The sequence below is a fragment of the Pelobates fuscus genome, chromosome 3 (assembly GCF_036172605.1).
Source record: "Pelobates fuscus isolate aPelFus1 chromosome 3, aPelFus1.pri, whole genome shotgun sequence".
Taxonomy (NCBI): domain Eukaryota; kingdom Metazoa; phylum Chordata; class Amphibia; order Anura; family Pelobatidae; genus Pelobates; species Pelobates fuscus.
In genome coordinates, this window is record NC_086319.1 from 273,736,881 (window position 1) to 273,753,018 (window position 16,138).

The window sequence follows — 16,138 nt, forward strand, 5'->3', positions numbered from 1 at the left end:
TGGGGGGGGGGGTCGGGTTAAATTTAACGCATGTGTGGTTAGGAGGGGAGGGGAAGTACTTTACAAATCACCCTTCAATGTCTTCTATAGTCCAGTCACTTTCATGTGATTAATAGCAGAGCTGCAGCAACTGTTATACATCACTCATTTCTGTTCCACCTACACCCCTATAGGATAGGTGCCTACTCGGCCTAATTGGAAACCTGGCACTTGTTATGACTGCATTAAACTTGTTAGATTCACAGTATAGATCTATTGAAATAGGTTTTAAAATACATACTATAGCGCTAAACATTAACAACAATGAGATCACTAACTAGAACGCTGGAATATAATTTTCCTTTAAATATAAAAAGTCACACTGCATGTTTCTTACTGTCTGATACTATGCTACCCTAAGAGGCATATTACTGTGATGACGTTTTCATATTGACATGTATTGTATACTGTATGTCCAGTGTGGACCAAATAAAGAATTCAATTAAATAAAATAAAGGTTTTAACAACAACATTGAGATATGCGGAAAGTTATGATAATAATAAAGCTGATGATAGATCTAAGTCTGAATTCTCTGCCACAGTCCTGGTCAGTTGAAGGTGAATTTAAAAAGGTACTGTATGTAAAAGTTTTATTTCAAGTTTTGTTTCATTAAGAGAAGTAAAGTCTTTTTAAAATAAAATAAAATAAATGCTGCCATGTTGATAGATACAAGCTGTTTTTACAAAGATTGTTATTCACCACCGGCTGGCATCCATTGACTGGAACCCAAATCTTGGTCACCTCGTTTAAGACATAGTATAAAAAGTCAAGTATTTCAAAAAGTATGTGTGTCCTTTATATTTTACCCTATGCTTAAAACAGTGTAACAGCTATGGAGAGAAGGATCTCATTACAAAACATTGAAGCATAATTCTTCTGATTTAGAAGTTCTGCAATGTGCTTTATCTGTTGTAGGGGTGGTTCTATTTCTTAGGGACATTACAGATATATAGTATTGTCCCATCAAAGGGGTAGCTCTCTCATGTGGACATGCCCTGTATAAAAACAATCAAAACCACACACACTGCACAAATCTTTGGGAAATCCATACCTAAATAGTCTTTAGCTAGCATTTAACTCCCCATTGGCTCTCATATACCTTCGATCCTCACGAAGGAGGTGCAGGGAATAATATCACCACATCAGGTGGACAGGGTCCTTGATCCGACCCACTGGATAGCCTTCATACCTTGTAGCTCTCAAACATTACTTCTAAATCTAAACCCAGATAATGTCTTTTGAGAGAAAATGATGTTATTTCACATCCTAACCACTATTATTTTCCTAGTTGCAAAATACTGGACACAGAAAAGAATTTCCAGCATGATGACAATGCAATTAGTAGCCACACAGTTCAGCTAGGAGAATATGTCAAGAGACATTTTTGCTTATACCTGTAGAATTATCACAATATGGGGCCCATGGGATTCTTGTTGGCAAAAGTTCTACAGTACTGCATGATGCCTAAAGCTCTCTTCCATAATGAAATTGCACTATGACGCAACAACAACAAAAACAAAAAGAATCACTATGACAGCCATTGGTCAGTAGAAAAAAAAACTAAATGTATACTCATCACATGTCTATTAACTATTATAGCAGGCTATTATTTCATAGTCCTTGGTATAAGACACACACAAACAAACAAAACAAAACAAAATTACAGTTAGTTATGGTAGAAAAATAAAAATTCAGTCGGCTAAACAAGAATTGTTTCTGTTTGGAATACTCCAGTAATGAACAATTCACCAGGCTGTGTCTGAGTGTAACATGTCATTTTTGTTCAAAACCTTGAATTCATAGATTACAATATAATAAAATGATAAGTTGAATATATTAACAATACAAACAATAATAACTTGTGACAAAACAAGTTTAATAAAATATAATCTGTTAAAGTCAAAGACCTGTGGCTTTTAACACAAACTTCACAGAGGTTTCAGAATATATACACTTGTACTAAACAGCAATGTCTGGCAGAGTGTTGTAGCAGTGAAATGTTTGTCCTACCTTATAGGTAGCAGATTCTATGACACGCATAAGGATGACAAGGACCAATAAATCGTAAGACACTGTGTATAGTAAACAGTCCCAGATAGAAAGTCTATAAAATGATAATCTGCCATAACCCACTTTGACAGACCCTTCGAATGAATTAAAGAATAACCCTCTAGAGACTAGAGGTGGCCTCTTTATTAATAAAGACATTTCACACGTAGCAATTTCTCTTCATGTTCTTCAAAACGATTTTCTCTTTACTACATGGACTTCAATCATGTTATGAAAACGGTTTATGATCACGCCCCCTGCTGGTTCTTCTCTCCATCTTCCCTTCTCTTCCAGATCTGCAAGCAAAAGAGGAAGTGCTGTGAGACTGGTCCAGACAAACACATTAATAATGGTGGATATACTACATGTGCTTTGATCTTCTAAACCTCTTATTTGTCCAGGTTGAGGACAGAGATGTGATTGTATAGATTCCCTATATAAAGTTTGTCTAAGCATCACTCAGATACTGTGATGTTAATTACAACAACAGAGGTCTTATCGTTCCCTACCTGTATGTAGGCCTCTGATAAAGTGATCATCTGTGGCAATATGTCAGTCACTTGCAAATCCTGCAGCTCATACCACTTCCCGGTGCCCTATAACAAGAATCGCATATTAGGATTTTATGTTAGACAGTCCTGGAATATTTACTACAAGTACATACAAATCATTGATCGTATTGATCTGGAACAAAGTGGAAGAGGATAAGTTAATAACGAAAACATGAACCCCTCCTGCTTTGGAAAATGTCAGTTAAAAAAAAAAAAAAAAAAAAAAAAGGGAAATCACAAAACCCACAAGCCCAAATAACAAGACACAGGATTAGTTAGTTGAATGTTTCTCAAAGCCATATATTTGTTTTTTACTTCCCTTGAATGGTTACCCCTAGCAACATGAGTGATTTGAAGTGGTCATGGTGCAAGAAGCCTGTATGCACAGTGTTTCAATGTGAAATGATGTCACATACAAAGATTGTTTGTTTAGCTGCTGAAGCAGTGCCAGGTTGGTTAATGTTAAATCTGTGCGTAAAACATATCTGCCATCAGCCTTCTGGCAATGGACATCCCCCTCCATGCTGCCCTAAGCACTGCATGATTTCCCTTAGCCAGCAGTGAGTGACAGTGGAGTCACTTTATTGTATTACACCATTTTACATATTGTGTAATAAAATGACGCCAAGGAAACGCTTAATAACATGTGAACACTTCAATAAAAAACAAGTTTAACCCCTTAAGGACACATGACATGTGTGACATGTCATGATTCCCTTTTATTCCAGTAGTTTGGTCCTTAAGGGGTTAATAAAATATTGGGTAATGAGATGTTAACACTAACTGCATACAGGTTTCATAATACACACACACACACACACACACACACACACACACACACACACGTGTAGCATTGAAATAGTTGCTCCCACCTTATGGGTAGCAGATAACCATGGTGTAAGAAGCCCACATGTGCAGGTGTTTTAATATGATATACTGCACATAACATACAAAGATAGTTCGTGTTGCTGCTGGAGGAGTTCTAAGCTGGCTAATGTTAAATCTCTACATAAAAAAAATATTAAATAAAAAATAAACTTCCATCATCAGCACGCAGACACCCTAAGCCCTCCCTCAATGATATCACTCTACATGCAAGGAGGTTGAGTAGCATCACAGAAGAAGTGGACTGTAAGGAGAACCTGCCTTGTAGCTGAATAAAAAAAGAAGCCGAATGGATTTACTATCTAAAAGCACTTAATCATAAACTTAATCAAGACATTGACCTTGAAGGACTTATTTGATTGGTCAGGCCGTTGCAGGGTTGATTCTTTCTTTCCTCACTATATTGTTTAAAGGACCACTATAGGCATCTAGACCACTTCAGCTCAATGAAGTGGTCTGGATTGCCAGGTCCTTCTAGTTTTAATCCTTCAGCTGAAAACATAGCAGTTTCAGAGAAAGGTAAGAGTTTAACCCCTTCAGCCCGGCGAGAGTGGCGGGGACCTAAAGACCCTATAGTTCCAGGAAAACAAGTTTGTTTTCCTGGCACCATAGTGGTCCTTTAACCCCTTAAGGACCAAACTTCTGGAATAAAAGGGAATCATGACGTGTCACACACACGTCATGTGTCCTTAAGGGGTTAATAGATTGTTTATTTAATCTCTCACATTCTAGTTCGTGTTGGATTTATTCAGATTTTATTGAGTTGGTGGTGTATTCCATATTTGATGATATTTTATTGTTATGGGAATTGTACAGAGAACATTATCATGACTTGGAATTTTCTTAATGTTTCCTTTTTTGTTTTGTTCATGCTCTTTTTGTATTTCATTCATTTAAATTTTTTCTAGAGCTTATTTATTTTTATACTTTTTCTCTAAATATATAGAAGTAGGATCATGCTGGATTTTTTATTTATTTATATCACATATTTGTTTATATAGGTCATATTTCCGGGTCATTATACATTTTTGTATTATTATTGTTGTGCGTTGCCTGCCCCCTCATAGGTTTTATAAGTTTACATGAGTATTTCCGTCCCCAAAACTCCAGGACATTCTTAGACATATCCTTAGATACGATTCTCGTTAGAGAAGGATCCAGGAACAGGATGTGATGTCACAAGAGCCTGAAACAGCAAAGCATTTTACAAACTGCAGGTGGATGGCATTAGATCATTAACAATTCTTATTTAAATGAAGGACAAGTAAGATGAGGCAGATATCTCTGAAGAAGTCCATAATACGAAATGCGTTGGATATTACTATTTTGGGACTTTTGTTTTTTAGATTTCTTGTTTTGGTTTTTATTATATTTATATTGTTTGGGACACTCCCCTCGATCTTGGAAATTCATCTCTGTACAAGTTTCATCAGTATCCACATTCCCTGGGAGTGGATATATGCCCATTTCATGGTTTCTCTTGTGAGTGTAATTTTAATAAATATTTAAATATCTTTGCAATCTGCACTATTTTTTTTTATCAGCTTCTTTTAAAGTTCAGGAAGATTTACAGATGCTCCTCACTTACCACTCGGGTTCCGTTCTTACGACCCGGTCGTAAAACCAATTGGTCGGTAAGTGAGGCGCATGCGCACCAGCACAGGTCTATATTCAGGGAATTTTCCCCAAACATATATTAGAGTGATTGCCTGCTCTGGTGCGTATGTTTATGTTCGGTAAACTTTCCCCGAACATAGACATACTCACCAGAGCAGGGAATCCCTCTAAGCTATGCTTGGGAAAAATTCTGTGAACATAGACCAGCTCTCTAACGTGGGGAACCCCTTGAATTTCCATGCTAGAGAGCTGGTCGTAAGTGCGAGCTGTCACAAAACAGGTAGGTCGCAAAGTGAGGACCACCTGTACACCATGTTTAAGAACATTTCCAGATGGATGATAAGTCTGACAAACTTTGTGTTCTTGTGAGTTCTCCTGTTTATTTGGAGTGTCAATTTTTGTTTTACTTTATTATACCACATCCAGTCTTTTTTTTATTATTATATATTATCATATATTGTTCTCATTTTGAGGTTGTATTACCTTTTAATTGTTTTTCACTTGGGAGGTGTCACTCCTTTAGATTAGAATTCCTGCTTATTTGTATGTTACTATAAAGTGTTATTAAGACCAGTCTGTGGAACTTACGTGGTGTAATACGTGGATACGGTAAGATCCCTCATTGGGTTTCCCATCATGCACTACGTTTGCAATAAGGTCATAAGTTGTGTTCTTGTGCACAGATTGAAATTCCTCTGCCAGGTATTCTCGAAGATCCACATTCCTAAATAACAGAAAGAGCAAACACATACTGGACTTATAGGACCCACAAAACTCTCGAAACATGGAATGTATCTCTAATGCGCTAAAGTCCAATTTAACAGCAAGTCAACTCACGTGATGGGAAAGTTCACAATGGTGGGATTCTTCTCCACAAAAAAGTTATTCTTCGTAAAACGCTTGATGCAAAAGATCAGATATGGAGGCAGCTTGGTTAGCTGGAAACGCTTGAGGAAATTTTCTTTATAGGTCTTGTATTCCTGCAAAGAAAAAAAAAACACTGTCTCACTCAATTATGTCCACATATAAATGCCATTGCTCCAATCACCTAAGACATACTTCTTTTGCTTTTCAAAACCGAGAGTTTTGGCTACTCTGGTCCCCATTACAGGTTTATTAAGTTTGATAGCATTTATCACCAGTAATATGTTTTGCATGTTAAAATCTTAATAGCTTTGCTATTGTAGCATTCTGCAACCATCTTTACACAACCCGTGTTTTATAAAAATTCTTCCCTTTATATCTCAGGTTTCCAGTACTTTAAGCTCAGTCATTAACAGCATTGCCATTACATGTCTATTTCTTCATTCCATGTGTCCCAGTACCTTCTCAGTTATGCCGTTGAACTTGGCCAGGATGCTGAAGAGAGGAACCTGTGGAATAATGAGCTGTTCTTTCTCATCCTTGTAGAGGGGGGCAGTAGGAAGGTCCAAAGTCAAGTACATGAAGGGAGACTCCAGCTTAGTTTCCTGATATTCCTCGTTGTTCTGCAGCTGTTCCTTCTCTTCTGCTGGCTAAGAACACATGGAACCATTAACAAAACACAATTACATAACAGGAGAGAAGGTCTAATCACTGCCCAGCTCTACATATTTATTTCAGGGCTTAAAATTTCCAGTTGATGCCTAGTCATCGGTGAGTGGAAAGTCAGCCCTGGCAAATTTGCCAAGGATGATCCCATACACTCAATAGTGATTGAAAGCAGCGTCTTAATGTATCAATATGTGTGCAGTTGATGTCTGCAGTCAGTCAGTCAATTAATCATAGTGAAGTTAATGATGTATTTATTATCCAACCTCACACAATTAAAATTCTATCTATACACCGTGATGACGTTTTTTGAGGAAAAAAAAGAAAAACAAAGTTATGTAAAGGGGGTACCTTTATTGGTCAACTGAAAAAGCTTTCTGTACATTAGTCTTGCAATTATCACTCTCTTAACTGACCAATGAGGCGCACCAACGCCTTTACATACATTTTTGAAAGAACACATGTTCAGGTTTCCAAGCAATTGTGAAATAAGTTACCGAGACAAGCGGTAAACATTTGTCAAAATGAGCATGTTTGTACAACTCACCAAATCTGGGTGTGGGAGCTTTTTGGTGAATATCCTCATGGATCCTTGGAAGACATCGGTTACAATAGCTGGAAGAAAACAATGGATACAGACATCAGTCCAAAAAGTCACATCCTTGAAAGCATACAAATACCATGCAGAAAATATGCAAAGCATGAATTCAAGAGACAAGTCTGGAATAATCGCTTGCAAATGATCATTGCTGAACTGAAATATGTATGTAATCCAGATACTCACTTTTCTTTTTCTTGTTGCCCCCAAGAGCAGAGTTTAGAGCATTTAGGAACCAGGACAAAAAATCCACTCCGTCCCCTATACACATTAAGAAAGATTGCTTAGACAAACACTAAAAAGGGGATACTGTCAGCACACACACACATTCCAATAGAGAAATGAAATCAAAATTAAATGAAAAAAGAAAAATCAGAAATCAAACCTTTTCTGATAAAAAAGCACTTATATAGTATGCAATAAATATATTACCGTAAATGTATTTTTCCTTAGGATTAGAGGTAGTGCAGAACAACAGGGATATCCACCATATCAGGACAGGAAAAGGTAGGCATCACACTACAAATGTAAAAGTTAAGCGCCTTCTAAGACTTCCCCCTCCACCCCTAAACAAACTCAGAAACACCAGTTCTATGCCTGCCTTCTGAAAGATAGGTAGGCATTCATGTTTTAGACATTGCTCACCAGGGGGGAGGTTAGGCGGCTAAGGCAGAGAAGAACTCTGCTCTTAAAGGGAAGAAGACCTAGAATATTTATTAAATAGGGAGGAAAATCAGTGCACTGTCTCTAATCCTAAAGAAAAAGAAACTTACAGTAAGTAAATTATTTTTTTCCCTCCAGATTAGAGACTGTGCACATTGACTGGGATAAACAAGCAGACCCAAATGAGTGGGTAGACATTATTTTACCATAGCTTGAAGCACCTTGCACTCAAAAAACAGAATCCTCAGAGGCCTGTATGTCTTACTTAGTATTTTGAGTATCTGAGAAAGTGTGAACGGGCACCAAGCAGACGGCTAGCAAACTGAAGAGTTGCGAATTCCTTAGATGCCCGGGGTGCAGCACTTGCCCATATGGAATGAGCCTTTAAAATAAAGTGGGGGAGTAACTTGGAGGACTTGCAGGAAAGCATGATAGCATCTTTAATCCATTTCGCTAATGAGTCGGATGCCAAGAGATCCTCTTCTGACAGAAATCAAACAGCCTGTTAGAAGGACGGCATGGTCTTGGTTATTCCAAATAGCACTGAAGTTTGTTTAACATCAAGGCAATGACAAATACTTTACTTTCTGTTACAAAGATTCCAACAGAATGTTGGAAGTACAATTTCCTGATTAATATTGTCCACCAAACGTGACTTTATCATTATGAATAATAGATAGGGAAGATGCGCTTTAAAGCCTTCATTTTTTTTCAAACCTCTTTGCTGACATAATGGCTACCAGACAGTTGTCCCAGGTAAGGATTATGAGATGGCATTCATCGAACAGTTGAAAAGGGGAGTCACAAAATGCTGAAAGGACTAAAGTTCCCACGTAGCAACCATTTCTCTGATAGTTCGGAAGAGATTAAAGACAGATCTCCAAAACCTTAAGATCAGATGTTCTCAAGCCAAGTCTCTGATTGTGTGTAAACTAATTGCAGAAATTTGGACTAGCAAAGATGTGAATCTAGACCCTTTGCAAAAGTCAAATGTAGAAATCTTGGTATTCGAAACAGAAGTTGATTTTTCATTTTTATGAATTCCCAGGTACCGGGAATTGAATGTCCTCCAGATCCTGAATAAACTCTACTTGTGGATTCTTTCTTGAAGGCAATAAGAATATCAATAACATCTGGACACAACTCTTTGGAACCAAGAATCTACCGTTCAAATATCACTCTGAGACTGATTAGCAGAGGAACCAGATTGTGTTCCAAAATGTTTACTGAAAGTGGAAAATGCAAAACGTTTCATTTTAGAGGTTCAAAGAAAATTCAGAATTAGCTGCTCCAAGATAGAAGGGAAGAATAACAATGATTTTTGCTTGTTTTCCCTCTGAATAATTTTCTACAAAATCCTTGGAATAAAAACAACTGGAGGGAAAAAGTAGGCCAAATGAGAATATCAGGTAGTTGCTAGGACAACCACAAGGTCAAGATTTTCTAATTGGATGATAGAGAAATATATTCTGATTTGTGTGTATATTCTTAAAGTCATCAGGTTGATTTCTGGAGTTCCCAATCTCAACACTATTGATTGAAAAGTTTGATGGGAACAAAACCAATCTCCATGCTTCAAATGAGTCCTGCTCAGAGCATCTGCCAACATAGTGGTTTCTCCTTAGATTCAGATAGAAGACTTCTGAAAAAATCTTCACACTGGAATACACCCTTGCCAGAGGGAGAATGAGTTGCTCTTTGCCTGGATAAATATGCGACTGTGGTTGTGTTGCTGATCGAATTTGGACAAGATATTTCCTGAACATAGGAAATTAAAACCCTGGTATCACCCATGATGAGCTCCCCAACCAAAACATGAGGCATCTGCATAAAAATAAAGATACTTCCACAGATGCTTCTCTGCAACAGACACCACAATTTTCTTTTGTATCGGTCTGGTACAGGCTGGTAGCAGGAAGAACATATGTTGACATACATTACCCTTATTTGGAGACTTGTACTAAATTTTTTTTGAAAACCAAGGGAATAAAAGGCAAATGACCATAAAGGAAAAAAAGCCAAGTGTCTAAACTCAAATGGCCTCTGGATGTGCTGGTGAAAGCTCACTGCAAAAGAACTGAGAGCACCTGGCAAACAGGCAGTTGCAAGCTGGAATAAACAGCCCCCAGAGCCTAGAAAAATTGAATTTTGTGCCTAAAATCAGAGATCGCTTAGTACATAGTGCCACAAACTCCAAGTGGAGCGCATAAGAACCTATGCGTGTTTTCAATCATCAGAGATTCCCAGCATATGTGTCTGCGATGATCATAATTTCTGGCACTCCGCATGGACGTAAACAGGACTTAAAAAGGCAACCGCCATACATTCCAACACCTAAGAAGAGAAAAGGGAAGAAACAGGCCCACCTAAAGTCCTACCCTGTAAGAGCAGAGCCATCCTCTGCCTAAGCCGCCTCACCTTGCCCTGGTGAGCAAGGTGAAAAAACATGAGTGCCTACCTATAGAAATTGAGTTTCTTAGTCAGTTTTGATTTATTTTTTAGATCAAGTTGTGTGCTCAAAATACCCCACAATGTCCTTTTCATGTTTCTTCTGCATTTTATCCATAATGCATTAATAACAGAGGTCAATTTTGAATTATAGTGTTCCTTTATTTCAGACCTGGAATGTCTCTTATATCAAAATTACTTTAACGGACTAGAGAACCAGTAAACGGAGAGAATATTCAACAGAGAAGTCATAATCAAGCTCATCTAAGGTTATGTACAGGTAAAAATGTACTTTCATGCTATATACAAAGTATATATTTTATTACCTTGTGGGTGGACTGGAAGGTACCTTAGAAAGAATAAATGCTGAAAACGTTAACAAAATAACTTTGCTTCTAAGAACTATACTTTATAATGGCGGTTGCTAAAAAATCTTGCGATAATATTGTTCCAGAAACTATTGGAGTCCTTAGAACAACTTTATGATGGCAGAGCACAGCAAAAAGTGACAAGTGATTAAACAGCCTCACACCTTACCTCTGAAAAGGAATTGAATCACAGGCCATAATTAAGAATTCTATAAGAGAGGTTTAAAGACACAAACACATGGAAGGATAGATGATTTACACAGAGAGTGGAGTTCTTACCTTGCTTTGTGATCTGGAAATTCTTTTTGCTACAAAGAACTACGGCCTGTAACATTTCATGTGGGGATACGTGAGCTTTAAAATTCCTAGGGTTCCACAATTTGCGCATAAGTTCCCCAAATCTCTGCACCAAAAGGAACATGATGTCCCCAGGGGGACGCTGGATATTACGGTAATTCTCCTCCTCAAGGAAATAATTTCTCAAAGGAGGAACATTGGAGAGAGCCTGGAACACGGAGAGAATTCAATTGAAGGTGCATTTCTATTTCCATTACTTCTGGTATTATATTCAGGCTGGAATAAGTCCAGTAAATTACCCAAGATATTAAGAAACACAACATAACCTTAAATTTTGAGCCCTGCTATATAGGGAATCATGCACTCATTCATACATGTTTATTCCTACCTGTAATACAGAATTGGCATAGTCGTTAGCTTTGATGTTATTCAGCCCCACAATTCCTGGGAGGTAAGTGGTGCCATCATATGCTCGGGAAAGCTTGGCCTGTTTGTCCAAGTTAGTGATTTGAGCTTTTGTGAACGTTGGTTTCAGCACATACTGCAAGAAAGTGTAAACAGACAGTGATTAAATGTAACACGCATAGGAAGCAAAATAGGAATATTTGGAAGTCTTTCTCTACTACTCATGCCAAGATGGAAGAGGCACTTTGTATTGCAGGTTTTTAAAAGCACTAGCTCAAGGGCCATTTCTGCCCCATAAATACTTTCATGTGGCCATTCTACCCAGTTTGATCGCAACATTCCCAGAATAGAGAAGTATGTCTCCATCCCTGGCATACACCTCTCAATATCGCAGGCAGGTCCACAACAGGGCCGCAATCTAGTCGTTGGTTAATATGTTTTGAGTGTCAGGCTAGCTTGGAGCAGTGTTTGACTGTGTGGTGTACTTTGTCCGTTATTCACTACTACATATGGAACTTCAGTTATGAGGCTGGTTGCTGCACACAGCACACAATTACAGCCTAAAGCAAGAGCTCTGCCACGCTACAGGCGTGGGTGGGTATATCATATATGTGCAGCTGTATGCAACGTTGAGTAAGGATTTGTCCATATGTCTAATAATATGGATCCGCAAACCCCATGGGAGAGGAGGACTTGGCTAGTGGACCTTGCATATCCTATTATAATTCATGGGGATGGGTGATCTTTGTGTCAAATAATACACAGAATTATTATAAAAGGTCTTCAGAGTGAGCTTACAGGATCACACACTGCACAGTGTGACAATGTTACACAAGAGTTACACATTACTGATCCTGAAAAACTATAAGCAGCCAGCAGGTGTAACAGAAAAGATTTGCAGCTACAGGTCTAAAGTTTAAAAAAAAAAATGCAGATATGAAACAACTTTATATGAAGTACCGTAATATCTTCCAGAGATGAATCTATGATCTTATAGTTATCCGGAAGGCAGTAAAACCTCAGCGTGTGCAAGTTGAGGAAAACATGGTGACTGAACTGAACACTATGTATATAAGCATGAGATTTCAACCCTCGACCTGCAGAAGAGGAAGTAAAAAAAACAATTGTAAAAGATTAAGAAAGCAAAAAAAGCGCAAACAAGATGCAGAATAGAATGGAACACAAAGACAGAAATCAAGAAAATAAACAGAAAATATAATGACAACACTGTGCATGAATTAATATTTTCACATTATCAGTTTCAATTTCATAAAACCTTAGTAACATTGATTGGCTAATACTGCTGCGAACACGTTAACATTATTGGTTATGTTGTTTAGTGTGTCCCTATGTTTGAAAATAGGAAATATCTGATCCTGTCTTACTCACCCTGGAAGTATTTTCCACACACCAGGCAGGCATATACATTGATGTGAGAAAGAGAAATGGAACACAGCTTTTCGAAATCAAAATCCAAGACGCTCCTTATAGTATAGGAAACAAAAATAAGGTTTAAGGATAACAATCAAAGCAACAAAATCCAATATAGACATTACAGTTTAACAGCCATAATAACCTATTGATTGTGTCCAGGTATGGGCAATGCCTACTACGACGATCCTCAGGCTCATGCCGGCCGTGTTTTACTGCAACAAAATGAAAACAAAAAAACTGTTTATTAATACATAGCACTGGGAAACACTAGCCATCCAAATGTAAAACTTTTCTGCTACATGTATGTATGTATGTATGTATGTATGTATGTATGTATGTATGTATGTATGTATGTATGTATGTATGTATGTATACATTCCTTATATTTATTTTATTAAAAATAATGCACTTTAGTATTAAATGTGTCTGTTTAAAAGATTATGCCAAGTACCATGAGTAGGTCCAGATAATCAGATAAGTCCTAACTGCCATGATTTTAATGTACACTATTGTAGCTACTGATTGTAAATCAGAGTGTTCGGGAGTTAAAGGGACACTATAGTCACCTGAACAACTTTAGCTTAATGAAGCAGTTTTGGTGTAAAGAACATGCCCCTGCTGCCTCACTGCTCAATCCTCTGCCATTTAGGAGTTAAATCCCTTTGTTTATGAACCCTAGTCACACCTCCCTGCATGTGACGTGCACAGCCTTAAAAGAGCCCTATTTAGGCTTTCTTTATTGCAAGTTCTGTTTAATTAAGATTTTCTTATCCCCTGATATGTTAATAGCTTGCTAGACCCTGCAAGAGCATCCTGTATGTGATTAAAGTTCAATTTGGAGACTGAGATACAATTATTTAAGGTAAATTACATCTGTTTGAAAGTGAAACCAGTTTTTTTTTCATGCAGGCTCTGTCAATCACAGCCAGGGGAGGTGTGGCTAGGACTGCATAAACAGAAACAAAGTAATTAACTCCTAAATGACAGTGAATTGAGCAGTGAAATTGCAGGGAAATGATCTATACACGATAACTGCTTTATTTGGCTAAAGTAATTTAGGTGACTATAGTGTTCCTTTAATTTTCGATCTGCATTACATGACTTAAGTAAAGCAGTAGAATTTCTTAGACCAGCCACATAGTATATTAACAGTTTATTGAACGGTTACTCCAACCACCATGACCACTTCAGTGATTCAGTAGGAATCTGGGTGCGCATTGTTTCAGCTTGAAATGCTGCACATATAGAGATATAATGACTTTTGTGCAGGCCACCAGTTGCATCACTGCAACACGTAACTTTGCCTAACAATTCTGTGCAAAAATAACAATTGTCATCACAAGTTTATATACCCTTTATAGCGGATGTAGTATAAAATAATAATAATAATCTTATATATATTATTTATCCCGACTCACTTCCTTTCAGAATCAGAGCATGTGCATGCGCTCTTAGCCATAGAAACGGTTCAATCAAAGGATGCATTTGACTGGACCACGCAAGGCCCTTGTTGATCTTGGAAGGGACGTCAGCTGTGTGAGCTTTGCCCTGGCACTAGGTTCCAGGTAAAATATGATTTGCAAGTTTTAATGCAAAATTTAGGGAAACACAAACAACTAATAAGTATTGTTAAATAGGGCATTTTAAGTTTAAGAAGTTCGGTTTTAAAAAGGATCACAGTAACACTTTTGTTAAAAGTATTACTGTAACCCTTACAGTAAATCGTTTTCCTGGCACTCCGTCAAAGCCCCCCCTCCCCGGCCACTTACTTGGGTCCAGCGCTGGCTCGGGGGTAGACCCAATGTGCATGCGCCGCAATGGCTGCTCTCATATTAGAATTTCCCCATAAGAACTTATTATTTAATGCTTTCTTATGGGGATTCCGGTGACGCTGGAAGTCCTCATGCATAGCGTGAGGACATCCAGCGTCGTTTAGACGACCAAAAGTCACCTAATCACCCGGAAATCCCTCCAGTTGCTGTCTGGAGGTCACTAGAGAAGGAGTTAACCTTAACAAACTCCAATACAGGTAATTACCTGCTCAGGGTTAAGGGTGCTGGGCAGTGGCGTAAACACAATCCATGGTGCCCTGGTGTAAAACTGATCCCCCCCATACCACGCCACCCCATACAGACACACAGACAGACAGACATACAGACACATACATAGACACACACAAAAAATATTTTAGTCACCCTCCTATTACCTACCTTTTAGGTGCAGGGGGGTGACTTCCCTGGGATCCAGTGACTCAGATTGATGGGAGTCAGAGTTCCCATTTTGATTCCCTCTAGTTCCTCTCGCACGGCTTCCAGTGGTTGCTGGGAGGCGTGACCGCGGCAGTCACTGCCTCCCAGCATCTGAGATCATCAGAGGGGGCCCGGTTGCGCTGTTACCGGGCCCACTCCGATGATGATATTCAATTCCTTCGGGTGGCCCTAACAGCATGGGCCACCCGATGGGCCCGTTCACCTGCGGCCCCGGCAATTATACTGCGTGTCCGGGGCCGCAACACATGGGGGCGGCCCCCGGGAGTGACAGGCCCGGTCGCAGCTGCGACCGCGGTATGTGCGCTGCTGGTGCTGGGACACTGCACCCAGACTACTTCAATGAGCTGAAGTGGTCTGGCTGTAGGAGCATTAAGGAGGTGTAGTCCACAACACCTGCACTGCCGAAGGTTGCCTAGCCTTGCACTAGTACCTGATCATAGGCAACCTTCGGCACTCCAGATGTTGTGGACTACACCTCCCATGATGCTTTACCAGCATTGTGGATGGAATAGCATTATGGGGGATGTAGTCAACAACACCTGCACTGCCGAAGGCTGCCCACCCTTGCACTAGTACCTGATCATAGGCCATAAGTATCAGGATAAACCCTGATCAATGCTTGGAAAGGCCTGAATGGGAAGCAAACACCAGGAACATCCCATGGGTTTCTATAGCTGCTGTAGCGCTGGGAATGTTCCATGGTGAGGCTGCTGTGGATATGAGACATTATTTGCTCTAACGGCAGTGATATCCCGCTCCCATCACTCACCTTCCTCCTCTATCTCCTCCTCTTCCTCCGGTTCCCGTTTTAGCCGTTTCTCAGGGTTCATTCTCCCGGATAACCGAACCTGCTCCCCAGGCTAGCCTCGCTGTAGCCGCACACTCCGCCCCTTTCTCAGACAACAACCTGAGTGGAGGCTTCAAAACCAAACCGAGGCTTGGCACGCAGGAAAACCCTCGTTATGATTGGCTGGGCTGCATCG

General features: G+C 39.2%; 1 protein-coding gene across 1 annotated transcript; it reads right to left on the minus strand.

The window, feature by feature from the left end:
• Window positions 1-1,895: 1,895 nt before the first annotated feature.
• USP39 (ubiquitin specific peptidase 39) lies at window positions 1,896-16,061 on the minus strand. Its single transcript, XM_063448578.1, has 13 exons — window positions 15,925-16,061; window positions 13,028-13,097; window positions 12,841-12,935; window positions 12,412-12,548; window positions 11,435-11,587; window positions 11,029-11,254; window positions 7,457-7,531; window positions 7,220-7,287; window positions 6,468-6,656; window positions 5,980-6,122; window positions 5,731-5,866; window positions 2,599-2,685; window positions 1,896-2,385 (listed from the first exon to the last, which is right to left on the minus strand). Exons 1-13 carry the CDS (start codon window positions 15,983-15,985, stop codon window positions 2,338-2,340), a joined length of 1,488 nt encoding a protein of 495 aa, XP_063304648.1. The 5' UTR covers window positions 15,986-16,061; the 3' UTR covers window positions 1,896-2,337.
• Window positions 16,062-16,138: the final 77 nt, after the last annotated feature.